This window comes from Telmatherina bonti (genome assembly GCF_933228915.1).
Source record: "Telmatherina bonti genome assembly, chromosome: 7".
Taxonomy (NCBI): domain Eukaryota; kingdom Metazoa; phylum Chordata; class Actinopteri; order Atheriniformes; family Telmatherinidae; genus Telmatherina; species Telmatherina bonti.
The window spans coordinates 34958106-34972710 of record NC_136625.1 but is presented as its reverse complement, the minus strand read 5'-3'; the positions used below and the strand labels follow the sequence as shown (position 1 = coordinate 34972710).

At 39.9% G+C, this 14605-nt stretch overlaps 1 protein-coding gene across 1 annotated transcript in view; it reads right to left on the bottom strand.

Moving 5' to 3' along the window:
- Positions 1-14547, bottom strand: part of LOC306757877 (carboxyl-terminal PDZ ligand of neuronal nitric oxide synthase protein-like) — a gene marked incomplete at both ends in the record, with an annotated part of 33888 nt that extends 19341 nt beyond the window's left edge. Inside the window, 5 exons of the mRNA XM_079243050.1 lie at positions 7269-7377; positions 7467-7525; positions 7618-7710; positions 11967-12038; positions 14443-14547. Of these exons, the coding sequence (XP_079099176.1) occupies positions 7269-7377; positions 7467-7525; positions 7618-7710; positions 11967-12038; positions 14443-14547 (438 nt within the window). The remainder of the gene's footprint in view (positions 1-7268; positions 7378-7466; positions 7526-7617; positions 7711-11966; positions 12039-14442) is intronic.
- Between the last annotated feature and the right edge of the window lie 58 nt (positions 14548-14605).

The following is a 14605-nucleotide window of genomic DNA, read 5'->3' as shown; positions in this document are numbered from 1 at the left end:
CTCAATTATCTCAAAACTAATTTAATAATTCTCAAAAGTATCTTATACAGCCAAACTACAAGAAAAGTCAATGTTAATGATGAAGTTAATGCTTTCAGAATAATGAAATCTGAGTCATTAAAATGAATTTATGGAGCCACTGAATTTTCCCTTTTCCATTCATTTGATGGTTTTATCAACAAAAGTTAAGAATAAATCTAAATATACACAAATACCTTTTATTTTTGTGGTTTGTAAATAAAAAAAAAAAAACATGTGCAGAACAAACATAGCATATAAATATCTTGGACCTTTCCAGGTTTGTTGACTTTAGGCTGAGGGTTCTGTAGAGGCTTGTTTTGATAAACAGTATTAGCTCCTTGAGTGCCATCTTTGTGGTACAAATCAATAAGTTATTGGATTCCATCTTTACCTTTGGCTTAAAACAAAACAAAACAAAAAATACAAAAAAAACAAACAAATAAAAACACCAAACAAAACAGCACTGCTGTTGTTTTATTTGGCTTTGCTACTTAATCCATAATGCAAATACCTGCAGATTCTTGTCAAATAGGCCATTACAATATCTCAAAACTTGTATCAAACTTCCATCGGTGGAAAATCACATAGAAATAAAGAAACATGACATTTCAGTCAGATTCATTCAAGTGAAAAAGAGACAGGTCAAAGGAAAAGGTTGAAATATACTCTCAGGAAGTGGAGCCGGGATATTAGATGGAGCATAGTTAAGTTTATACCCTGAACTCTGGGCTCTAAGTCACCATGACAAGAGTCGGTGGGGAAATGTGGCAACTCATCCATTACAGGGAGAAAGCAATTAAAAAGGGGAGGCCAAGCAGATGGGAAGAGGACAACTGTGAAGATGACGTGACTGGAACTAAGTAGAGGAGGGACAAGATCTGTTTTAGTCAGCTTTTGGTGGCCAGAAGTCAAAAACCATCAAATTAATATAATCTCCATGCATTTATGAAGCCCTCCCCAGCCAATCCAACCTCTTAGTTTCAACCCTGCCCAAGTTACCAGATGACAAGATTCCATACAGCGCTGCTGCCAAAAGGCTTTAAGGCCGTCACTGTGGTGACATTACCAGCTACTTAGGAGCATCACAGAGTCCATTTTCTGTTCAAATACTTCAGTAAAATCTGTTAAACTGTAGCTGATTTCATTAAGGTACCTGAAGGCTCCTCTGGTGTCCATCTGTTTGAATTTTATCTTTGGTTTAACTCTAAGAAGACAAAAGTGGTCATTGCGGCAGGATAAAACTTGTAGTTTATGTTGATCTGTCTTTCCTGTCCTCTTCACCTCAACCATCCCAGGCAGACGGCTGCCCCCCCTGAGTCGGGTTCTGCAGGAGGTTTTGCCTTCCTGTTAAAAGGGAGTTTTTTCCTTCCCACTGTCGCCTCATGCAGCTCAGTATGGGAGATTGGATCCAAGTCAAGATTTGATGCAATAAGTTGGTTTTCTTTAACCAGGTTATTTATTATGAATAGGTTTGAACTGACGTCTGTAAAGTGCTCTGAGATGATTTTGTTGTGAAGTGGAGTTATACAAATAAAGCTAAATTGAAATTTCTTATTTCTGTTTTATCTTTTGGGTTAGCTGTGTTGATGCACCCCATGATGTAATCAGTCTACAACACCATGTAGAGGGGATGTTTATTTATATTTCTATCATTATAATGATCATAATTAGTATGTATGGTTAGTATTATAAGTATTTCCAGCTCTACGTAGCATATACAGGGTTAGCGCAAATCTACTGCATCTCAGCTGATCCTTTATGAGCTTTCAGCTTCATGTTTGTTAGCCTGACACCTCCAGATGGTTTATCACAACAATACACAGCAATCTGGGAAGTTGCCAGCAGAAAGAGTTTGCTTGAAGGCATGTGGTTGGAAGAAAATCCTTGGTATGTGTTTGCATGAATTATCTGTATATAACTATCTTTTCTATGCAAATTAGATCAATGATTTGAGGTTTACCATCAGAGCCATCTGGATTCTTCCCAGTAAAGGTAAGAACAGCCCTCAGAGCCTCTTTCCAGGCAAGAAATATCTGTCCAACAATCCATATTGATAATAAATGTTAAGGCAACTGGGAGGATCATGTGCAGCTCTCAGCTGCTCCAAATCATCAGCAACTTTCAGCTTTGTACAAAAATGTAAAAAAAAAAACCCAACAAAGAAAACTCCTAAAATGTGAAAAACACAACCATTAATTCTCAAAATACACCCTGTAAGGGATGGCTGTAGCTCAGGAGGAAGAGCAGTTGTCCTTCAACTGGAAAGTTGGGAGGTCGATTCCAGGATTCCCCTGACTAAAATGCTGAAGTGTCCTGGGGGAAGACACCGAACGCCAAGCTGCCCTCCAATGTGCCTATCGGAGTGTGCGTGTGAATGGGTGAACATGACAAGTAGTGTAAAGCGCTTTGAGTGGTCTGCATGACTAGGAAAGCACTATATAAGTACAAGTCCTTTTAAATTTTCCTGGATTTGATCAAATCTCGTGGTTTCAGCAAATGACTTGTAGTTCAACTACAAGTGGGACGTCAGTGACGTTTCTTAAAGTTTTTAATAAGTGAACAGTGTTTTCTTCCTTTTTGCGGGGTTAACTTCAGCCAGTTCACACCTTTTTGCGAAGATCTCTGGAAGCTCTTTACGAAACATTTCCTGTCTAGAACCGCCGCTGACCTCCTTCATGTAGCTGAACTATAAACCTTTTCTTTAAGCTACAAGGTGAGGTAATCGTCACATTGCTTCTGGTATTCTGGACATTCACTTAATTACTAACGCAGTATAAAAACAACAAAGTTCAACAAGGATAAAGGACATTATAAATTTATAGTAAAATAAATGACTGAATATTTTTTTATTTCGGTTTGAAATCCAAAAGTAAAATCATAGTTTTACAAAACGATTAATCACTCAGCAACTGAAAAGAAATATGCTGAAGCCCAAAGACTCATTTTTCTCTATCCTATCCCATCACGGAAATGATTCACAATAAACCGTTCGTACAGTTAGATAAATAAAAATGGACTAAAATCAGATCTATATGTCAGCTGCTCATAATTGGCTGTTTTAATCATTTCATCCCACCGTTCATTGTGAGAAGTAGCATTTTTAATTTTACAATGACTCAGCACAATCCTATTGTGGTATGATCATGTATGTATGTAAGTTGCTTTGGATAAAAGCGTCCGCTTTTCATATATTAAAACAAATAGCCACATGATCATTCAAACACACACACTCTGACACCCCCCCAAACTCGTGTTGCCTGATAAAGCTTCTAAAATAGTCTACTGTCTCTTTAACCAACAAAAATAATGTCAGTAAAAGAATAAACATAAAAGAGACAACATCTGGCTTGGACAAACTGTGAGGAAACGATGTCCTGGGGATCCTTTAACATACACAAACCTGTGCATTGGACCATTTTTATCTTAAACGTATCATTTATACACACAACTACACTTGTCCAATAACTCTCGACTGTTTTACTGTTGACTGTTTATGAATACATAAGTTTTATTTGTTTTATAAGTTTATAATGTCACTGCAAAGTATTTGTTAAAGGAGGCCAAAGTCCAGCTTTATGGACCGCCGCAGCCTCTGGAGCGTCACCAGATGACCATGATTCATTTTGACAAGGACTTTCTTGATCCGCTTTCATCTACAAACCCATTTGTTCTCTGAATCCCACGCACATTTTTAACAGTACGAGGATCTCGCTGAAGTTTTCAAGTAGTTTCCAGTGTTTTCATTCCTTCATGCTTCTCATTTGAAAAAGCATCTTTTTTTTTTACGCTGCATAACAATGTGGAACAACCTCCTTAATGAGTTTCCTTTTAATTAAACTCTGGAAACCCAGTATTTCTTTTATCAGTGATTGAAACAGACAAAAATCTAACAGAAAAAACCCAAATGTTGCATTAACTGAAAACCTGCATGGGAAGTAATTGGAACATTGTGAATTACACATTTACTGCTTTAATAAGGTCAATTAATGATCACAGAGCAAATGTCTTCTATAAAACATGCGCCAAGGTTCAACAGGCTAACGTTAAGTAGCAGAGCAGTCATCCATCCATGGTCTATACCCACTTCATCCTATCCAGGCTCGCTGCAGAGTGTCCCAGCTGGTACTGGAGCTATTCTAGAGGTGATACAACCTGGACAGATCCATCACAGAGACAAATGTCCATGCACGCTAACGCCCACTACAGACCAATTGCAGATGAACATAACATGGCTGTTTTTGGACTGTTGGAGGAAGATACGCACAAGGCCCCGGCTGAGAACTGATCCAGAACCTTCTTGCTTTGAGGCGATGACGCTCACTTCCACAGCGCCTCTAAAATTAGAAAACGGATGTTTGTGAAAGTGTAAATTTCTCCCTTTATGTTCTATTCCTTCATCACCAACTGAGCCCTGCAGCCCAAAGCAGTGAATCCGACTGCTGTCGCCGTTGGTAGGCAGCTCCAGCAAAGACAGCAGATGGCAGAACAGACAAACTGGTTGCTCATTTAGTCTTCCTGGCTAATACAATATTCCCACCTTGGTGAAATGACCCAGAAGTGTCTCAACAGTGCATCATGATAAAAGGGAAGGAGCATCAGGGCTTCCTTTAACAACTCCTTTGGCACAGGAGGCAGTGGATTATCCTTTAAAAGGAAAAAAGGCGTCTTTTGCCTCCAGAATTCCTTGTGGCAGCAGCTTTCACCGTAACGCTGGATTAGTTTTATCGGATCACACCAACAATTATTCGCGTAGATGAAAGTACAGACTGGATTTTTGGTGATATATTAGATTTTTGAGCCTACCAGGAAAGTTTTGTAAAATGTAAATAGAAACAAAATGTAAACAAATCTCACACATTCGTATTTTATTCCAAGTAGAACATAAAAACCGTATCTGATGCTGAAACTGAGGCATACTGCAGGATTCTAGCTGCTCTACAGTCCTGGACCTTTGTTGCTGGATTTTTGCTTCCATGATGCTCCAGATGTTTTGTATTGATGAAAGGTCTGGACTGCAGGCAGAAGCAGTTCTCCTGTGAAGCCATGCTGTTGTTGTCTTGTCAGATGTGGAAGCTGCAACCCCATCCCATCAGAGATGATAACAAGCTGGATGCTCCCTCTCCTCTTTAGTCTGCAGGACACGCCGTCCATGCTGTCCACAAACTCTTCCACATCTTCATCCAGGTTTCCACTCAGAACATTTTAAATGAGCTTTGGTCCAGAGAAGACGGCGTGTTTCTGGATCCTCTTCACATATGGATTCTTCTTTATAGGGCACTCAACGAAATACTTGAAATTAGAAATTTTACCCTAAAATTGTCCTTCTGGTATGTACCAAGACCTCCACTCTGTTGTTACATTAACAACCAAAAATACATATTTTCATGCTGCATATTTACTCACCCCATAAAGGGTTAACCTGCATTTCTGGATTTCAGGGTGAAACGTGTTCACAGTGAGGTCTTCCTGAGTCCATGTAGTGGTTTCCAGTCGAGTGCTGCATGAGGACCTTGAAGTCAACAGCCTCTAGTTTGACCTTCCGCACAGAGATTCCTCCTGATTCTCTGAATCTTTTGATGATACTACACACTGATCCTGCCTCTCTGAAATACACCCTGCCCAATCTTGTCACCGACCTGGTGCCAGTTAACCTCATTTGTTGTAAAATGCTCCTCCAGTTGCTTGGGATTTGTGTTAATTACTCCTCCAGCCTTTTGTTGCTCCTGTTCCAACGTTGTGTAGTTGTGTTGCTGCCTCGTATTTTCTATGAATTTCTATTCTGTTCTGTTGGGAATAAAAATGGATTCAATTTAATTATGTTTTTATTTTAATTATACACAGTGTTCCAACTTTTTTGGAAGTAGGGTTAGAATATTTTGTAGCCTTCTTATTATCTTACGATACCGTTTTGATACATGGGACACTTGTTCTTAGTTGTCTCTTCCTTTGTCATTAAGAGCTTCTTCTGTTAATTTTTCTTTACCTTGTAATGTTTTTCTAAATAAGGCAGAGGAAGAAAAGTAAGAAAAAATCAGGATATTAGGTCATTTTGTTTACTATTTGACAATACTAGCAGAAGAAAAGGTTTTGAAGCTTAAAGCTATAGTTGGACATTTTGTTTTTTTACTCTGGGTGAAGTAGTTCCTCTTCCTGATAGTAGTTTATACATTTTGAAATCATGACCAGTTAGAAATATAGTTAGAACCCTCAGTTCACTGTAAATACGTAAAAACTCTGACCAATTAAAACGTTTGGGCCGAAATAGTTTTTTATATTTTGTAAGCTTCTTCTCCCAGCTCCCCTCCTCCCCCTCCAGCAGAACAAACCTGATAGCTACACCCTGCATATAAACAGCATGTTAGGATGAAAATACAAAGTAGAGAAGAAGAAACTCGGAAGACAAACATGGCTGAGAAAATGCAGGAAGGATTTCCCGACCCGGCTCGGTTTATTTACCTCCTCCTGCTAAACAGCCGAGAAAGAGAAAATCGGTGGAAAAAGCTGCGAATAAAAAAGCCTTGGTCATGTAAGGTGCGAAACCAGAGGGGGAGGAGCCAAGACAGGGCGCCACTTTCTCATCTTGATAGCTCCCCAACATTACCAACCCCATCTTTAACAAGTTGAATTGAGCTAAGATTGTGACTTCAGAGAAATCAACCTGCTTTACAAATATAACATTTCCTTCACAGTACATAGAGCAGTGAGTACTGGGGGTGTGTAACTTTAACACCAGATTGGTAAACTGATATACAGCGTTATTGGTGCACACTGTTGCCAACTCCTCAGTAAAGAAAAGTCTCCAGAAAAGTCTCCAATAACTCCAGTAAAAGTCGCTAGATTAGTTGCTAATCGCTTTTCACAAAAAAAGTTGCCAAGGTGATTTGGAAAGTCGCCAGATTTAGTGAGAAAGTCGTCAAGTTGGCAACAGTGTCGGTGCATTGACTTTTCACCAGTTCAGAGTCCTAGTGCTATGTACTGCCCCCTAGTGGTGACCTCCAGTATTGAACCTGTTGGCTGCAGCATGCGTGCATTGTTTGCAGAAGTTTACACACAGATGGAGCTGAACGTTATCGTGTACGCAAAAATACACAACAAGTGCATCCCAGCCCTAAAATCTTTTGGTAATCACAACGTCCGCTAGCCACAGCATAAAGCTGTAGGTGCTTTTCTGTCTGGGAACATGTACCGTTCATGTAATGTACCAAACATGTAATGCTAAACCTCTACTAAGGTATGGTTCAACTTACCTTCCTCTTTGACTTGAACACATTGCAGCGGAAATTGTTGCTCTGTCCATCTCTGGCTATATAGCTGAAAATCTTCAGGTCTTGAGCATCGTGCGAGACGTAGAAGATCCTGTGGAGGCAAACGACCTCAGGTCAGCAGGTTTCGATATTTGGTTCCCTTATCCTTGTTTTTGGTCTAATTCAACCAAACAAACCCACCGGTAGATGGGATCCTGTGTCACCAGGATGGTGTTCTCATCCCATGACCACCCTTTTCTCTGTGGAATCACACAAACATGTGGAATTATATCTGCTAAGTGTTAAGATAAACAAGACTGAAGTAGAGAAGTGAAAACTTGACAAAACTTGCCTTCTTCTTTTTGCGCAGGATCACTTTGACACTGTCGGTGGACACAACGATGTTGACCTTCTTTTTCTTTATGTTCTTCAGTTTGAATTCATACTGCGGAGAAAGAACGACAGCTAAAGTTGGCCAGAAAATAACCAAAGTCAAATCAAACCAGAGTGATTACAGTGTCTCACGGTGTGTTGAGCATCACTGTAGAGATAGAGCTCTTTACACAGGATAAATCAAGAGGGGGGGGTCGTGCGGAAAGGGGAATGTTTTTATCTTCCCGAGGGAAATCTGAGATTGAGTAAACACGGAGAAATTGTCAGTTTCAGTTTCTGAAAGCTGTTAAAGCTTTCAAAGGCCGAGCTCCTGCTGGGAGGCAGACATGTGTGGGACACTTTCATCCCTCCGCCTGATTAATACTACAGACTGTGCGTCCCCCGCGGGATCAGACTCCAAATATCAGAGACTGAAAAACAGCCACGGTTTTTTATCAGGAAAAGCACATAGCATTTAAAAAAAAAACACACAAAGACAAACATCACATGATTAATAGATCAGATGAAGTTCTGTGAAATCACAGCCAGAAAACGAACCCTCGTCTGCTCAGCGTGACGAGCTCGGATATTCTCTGTCATCTTTTCTTTGATTTTTTTTAAACTACTCAGAGCTGGTTTATGTTGTTCAGATGAATGGGAAACAAAAGCTTTTTTCATTTGTGCTGCACAAGAAAAGAGAATTTGAAAATGACTATTGTCAGAAACCAGCAGAGGAGCGGAGTAACAAGTAAATAAAAAAAACAAAACAATACTTCAAAGAGTAGTTTTACTGTGCCATAGTTTTTACTTTTGAGTAAATATGTGAAGATGAAACAGGGCTCACAGACTGTGTCCGAATGTCCACCCTATTCCCTACATAGTGCCCTAAAAAGTACTCACACCATTTTATAGGGGTGTCCATATGTCCAGGAAAAAAAGGAGTACACTCAAAATTACCCACAATGCATCTTGAGCATTTATGGTCACTAGGCGGGTCAATATAGACCACAATGCTTTGCAGGCAGGAGCCTAAAGTGCTGGACGTGACATGAACATCAAAGCAGGTTAAGAGAAGACTATAGATCATTTTATATCTTTATTTAGTAAATAAATATACAACAAATAAAATACAGCATATAAAAGTATATTTCTTTCACACGAGTTTGGATTGGATTTGGAACGACGTGTGGTGGTTGCCGTGGTGACAGCCGATAGCCATGTGATTTGTGTCCAAATGGGCAACAGAATGACTGTACTTTTATAGTCTGCTACATAGTGCAGCCGTCGTAAATGAGGTGTTAGGGATGAGTGTAGACATTCAGACAGCATCGTCGCAGAATGACTTTTTTTCTATTTGAAAAATATTATCGTCACTTATTCAATCAGAAAAGCTTTACTTTTACCAGAGATACCGACAGTGGATCTCTGGCACCAATCAGATGCAGCCATGCAGTCACATGACTAGGGATAAGCATTCAAACATTCTCCTGTCTATGCGGTACCATTGACTTATGGTACTTTTTCCATTAATATTGATAAAAAAAAAAAAGTACTTTTGAAATACTGTAAAATATGACAGCTGATTGACAAAGTAATTATAAATGTCATTTTAAGCTAAATCAAGTAGCAATTTCTCCATCGGTTGGCAGTTTGGAGGTTTGTAAACCAGGATTTTGGTCAATCATACAAAACTTGAGCACAAACAAGTAACGTTTTGTTAAAAATTGGCTATTTTACTCGCCCACATAAGTCCTGAACTGGTCTGGAAAGCAGCACCATCCTTGATAAAAAACGATAATCTTAACAGTCACTTGATAACGGCAGCTAGCTTTTTCCCTCCCAACGTGGCGGCGTAACAAACAATGCAACGTCTCTGAGAATAGTCTATCATTTTAACTGAAAATGTATGTCATTAAGTTAGAAATGAACAACTTTGCTTGACTTAGAACTTACACAGCAGATAAATAAAACTGTGGTAAAGTTTTGCTTTGTGTCCACACAAAGATGAGAAAGCACAAAATTTCATTCAACACAGAATTCATTTTTTCTTTGTTCAGATTAAACTATTCTCTGACAACATAATATTTTCCAACCAAGTGGCGACCTCTGATTGATAAAAGTGAAGCCTATGTGGAAGTGTAAAAAAACTGCAGTTCCCCCCTCATCCACTAGGGGCTCCAAAACAGAGCAAATCCCCATAGACTCCCATGTTAAAAAGACCAAATTCACAGCAGAAAGAAAACATGTTTACAGTCTGGTACAAACAAATATTTTATGCTAAAAATGTCACATTCACCAGGGAATGATTTTTTTTTTCTAACTCCTTCATTAAAAAGTTATTTCATCTCAAAATTTGGTATAATTATGGGTGTGTCCTTTTGATTGACAGGTTTCCGATATCCTGCTGCAAGATGGCAGAATTTAGCAGAACTCTGGTTTTTAGACGGCTAACAGCATGACTTAGCTTTGGCCCACTAACCTCCATTAGCTGGTTAGCTCCTGTTAGCTCCAGGTTAGCTTGGTTAGCTATTAGCTACAGGCAGGTCGGAGTTTCATAGACGTCAATCATTCGCCCTCACGCAGCCCCCCCTCTCAGCTTGAACTCTTTGACTATTTTTTTTTATTTTCCATGACAGACGACACGCGTGACACTGCCAAGATGGCAACAGCAGGAACCGCCCAATGAGCTTCAGTTCAGCTTTTCAAAAACCCACGGTTGACGTCAAGGAGACTCCATCCACCGTTTATATGCCATCTATGCTTAAAACATAACTGATGTGCAACAACGATTTTACCTCCGCTTAGAAAGGCCTCCAACTTGTAACATAAGGCTAACTCTATATTCTACCCACCTCTGTCTATAAGCTTATGAATTCTGTTCTTGACATGTTCTCTTATCCATTTAACCCACCTTGTTGTTGTGTGGGAGTTTCCACATGCAGACTGGGTTGTATGTGTTCAGATGAAGGACACAGATCCTTGTATGTCTGTGTGTGTTACCCCAAGCTAACGCAGACACACACAATCTAGACCAAAAGGACCATCCATCTCCTCGCACGCTGCTGTCAGAGGGAGATGAAGTGGAACACAGGGAGCGTTCACGCAACATTTTTCATGTGCATTGGCCTGAAACTAACTCAGCCACAAGTTGAACCAGCTCACCTCCAGTCTTACCTCAGAGCTGCTGCAAGAGCTTTGAGGACAAATTAATCGTTTGAATATTCAGAGTCTGTCTTCCCCTGGACTCTTACTTACCGCGCAGAGCTCATAAACAGCCTGGTGCTTTCACAGATGAGCTTTTATGTTTTCAGCTCTAAGCTGAACCATATTTACCTCCACTAGGTAAGTTTTTCTCTCTTCATCTGTTTTCTTTATCTCCTGCATTCTCTTAGTTTTGACTAAAAGCCTCAGACAAACACATTTAGCAGTTTTTGCTTTAAAAGAAGAACACAGTACGAGTATTTAATTGAGATTAATTCATTTTTGCACAAATGAAAAATGCACATTGAACAGAAAGGCCTCTAAACTCGGAATGGTCTTGTATAGTGTGTTTTTTTCCACTTAAATAGTGGTGGGAGATTGAACTCTGAACATTGCTAGGTTTAATTAGTTGAGCTGATTTTATTATCGACATAATTCTCTTAATAAATTGGATGAATTTATATGAACACAACTATTAAACTCTAATAAAAGTATCATATTTAGAATGAAGTGAATTGCTGTGAATTAAATGAAGCAGCAGATGGAAAATCATCTCGATTATCCCAAGAAATATTCGAACATTTTAAAGTTTTTCTGTGATTTCTGAAGGATAAATACCAGAACATTGCAACAATAAACACATTGGCCAGTACAATAAAAAGAGCATTAGTCTGTGGTGTTTGCGAGCGATCAGGATTAAGTCTTTCCAGGATGTCACCTCTGGATGCGGCTGACCGCTGGCTGACACAATAACTTGGTTGTTCAGATTAGATCTAACAGCTGACAAGCGGCTAAATCCTTCCACTCTGAGCGTCTGTGTAACGCAGCAGCGACTGGCCACAGCAGCGTCTCCAACAGAAAGCCTACCATGACTTTAACCCCTCCAGACAGCCCAGTGAATGTGCCCAGTGTGGACTTCTGCACAGACAGGTGATTTATGTGAAAGGAGGATGCTGAGTGAGAGCATCCAATAAGCACCGTGTAGAAGGATGAAGCACAAGGAGGGAGACATGCTAAGTGTGCATGCAGTGACATAAATCTGTGCCTCACAGCTGAGGAGTCGAAGCGGCTTTTATCGCCAGGGTCAAGTTCAGTCGGTCGGGAAAGTCATATATTTAATTGTCTTACTCTGATTCTCCTCATGGCAGCGACAATCTCCATTCGGCTGCCGGGGCGACCCACCTCTAAGCTGCCAATGTACTGCAAAGAAAAGAGGTTTAAAGGTTACTGGTTATATGGGGAATGGTGGGATTGTATGTTGTTTCTTTCAAATATATAAAACTGTGCAAAGGTCTCGAACCGACATTCATTTTTTAATATTGTTGGGAAAAAGGGACGTGATTGACTGAAATGTGCAAATAAAAGTAAATAATATGAAGAAGAAATTATTATATTGTGTCTTCAGACTGTCCCCCCCCCCCCAGTATGGTTTCAAGGGAATAAACAAAGAACAGACATAACCATGTTAGACAGGTTGGACCCCCAGTTGATCCATATACTGTCGGCTGAAACTTCACCAGAAATCCTCTCCAGGGGAGGATGGCTGTCAAGAAGCCATTCTTAAGTAACAGTAACAGAGGGAGATGGCTGGTGTATGGGGGGGGGGAATCGTCCCCAGGCAGAGCCCAGACCCAGACAGTGCTGAAGCAGTGTGGGATCATCTGGACTGGGGACAGAATAAAAAGCAGAAACATCCAAAGCAGAACATTAAAAAAGTTCTTCAAGATGCCTGGAGGAGATTATGTAAAGAAATTCCTCTTTATTTCTGCAGCTCATAAGAAGGAAAAACTGTCATCTACCACCATCACTGCATCGCCTCCTGGCTTCCACACACTGCCTGAACTAGACACACAACCTCACATTGCTTCCCAGGCGGTCCGTTGGGGAAGGAATGTCTATAAATGTTTATGGAAGCATTTAATTTGCATCTAGAAGTGCTGAGTGTGTGTGATCGGGTGAATGTTGGATATTGTGTTAAAGCTTTGAAAGGTCAGCTACGACGAGATAAGTGGTACACAAAAATAGTCCTTTTTAAATGTACCATGATCAAGTCAGCTACAAAGTCTTCATCCCTGCAAAACACAAAAAACTTGAGTCCGCATCACCTTTTTCATTTTTAAAATCTGTCAACATCTACCTGCATAAACGCGTTGTTAAGTACATAAAGAAGGCCTCCATCCATCCAGAGGTCGCCCATGTGACTGAGCGTTTATTTTGTCACAGGTAGGGACGTTTTAAAACCTAAAACCCCAGTTCTCACTGTCCACACGCAGATACACAAGCATTATTTTCAAATATTCAATTTGTTCTGAGGATTTTGAAAGAATAGTTTTTAATGTTATAAATCTGCGCTTTTGCGTGGACGATCAAATCCATGTTTGTTTTGTGAGACACGCTGCTATGTGTATCGGGGAAGGCTTGAGACGTAACACTGGTTCCATCAGTGGGATGATGACTAAAACACTTTCCACTTCCTGTTTGGGTTGAGAAAAAAAGACAACCAAAACATTACTTTGCCAAAACAAACACACAAACAAAAAAAAAAAAGCCTCAATTTCAGCTAAAATAAACCATTTTTTGCTGCACAATCATCAGTGTTACAGATCCCATTCCACAAGTTGCCATGGTTACTGTTAAACATCAAATGGTTAAGTTGGGAAATAATGACTCCATTCAGGTTAGAAGAGATCAGAGTTTGAGTTAAAATACATTCTTTTTACAAGGCGAGCGACACGAATTTAACTCTTTCCTGAACATTGGAGGTCTCAAACGCTTTTTAATTAATTACAGCACAATAAAACTCAGAGTTGTTTCATATTTCTGTTGTATTTATTGAAGACATCACTTTAAAATCCGCTGTAGAGACATATTCTGACATTTAATGGACATGCAATAAAGGAAATGGGAACACATTATGCATCGTTGCAGCTAAGAGTTTCGACACAACGTTAGTTCTTCTCCTGAGTTTTGGGTCTTTTCTGTCGTTTGGATGATTTGTGGATCAGTGAAAAAAATACAAAACACTGAAAATGGTCAGGTGTGAAGACCTGACTGAAATAAGATTTTTTCTATCACGTTTTGTTTTATTAAATAAAGAAATGAGAGATGGCTCAAAACCTTTGCACAGTTTTTCTTCATCACCTTCACCGAACTAGTTCAGTCACCAAAACTCCTACAATACAAACACATCAGACTTCCGGCAAACATGGTTTAGAAGTAGATATTATATCCAACTGAATATTTTTTGCAGCTCCTCTTTAAAAGAAAAAAAAAAAAACTAAAAAGAAAGAATGAAAGAAATGAAAACACTTTTTGTTGGTTGGTTAACCTGTAAAAAATAAAGATGTGTTGCAGATACATGACATCCAGACTGGTCTGACTGCAAACCACGAGCCAAAGAGCCAAACTTAAACTGCCTCTTAGAGAAAAGGGCTTTTTAATCAAAGCACAACTCTGACAAAACACAAGACTGGAGATCTTAGTGTGTAAAAATGCCAAAAATACCAGTCTAATGCTGGCTGTTGTCAGAAGCCATGTCTGGAGTCCCTGATCCTGGCACCAGACCCGGAGGCAGGATCCCTTCTCCTGTTGCAGAGGGACTTACCTTTGCTTCGAAGCAGACCCCATCCTGGAACACCTCCTCGTTGTGCATGGGGACCCTCAGATCGTGCGCGTCATCCACTAAATTGTACTTAGTGACTCCCGGCATGGCTCCAGAGAGAGATGACTGGCTCCCCACTTGTTTTACGACCGCGCTAGAGACCTGC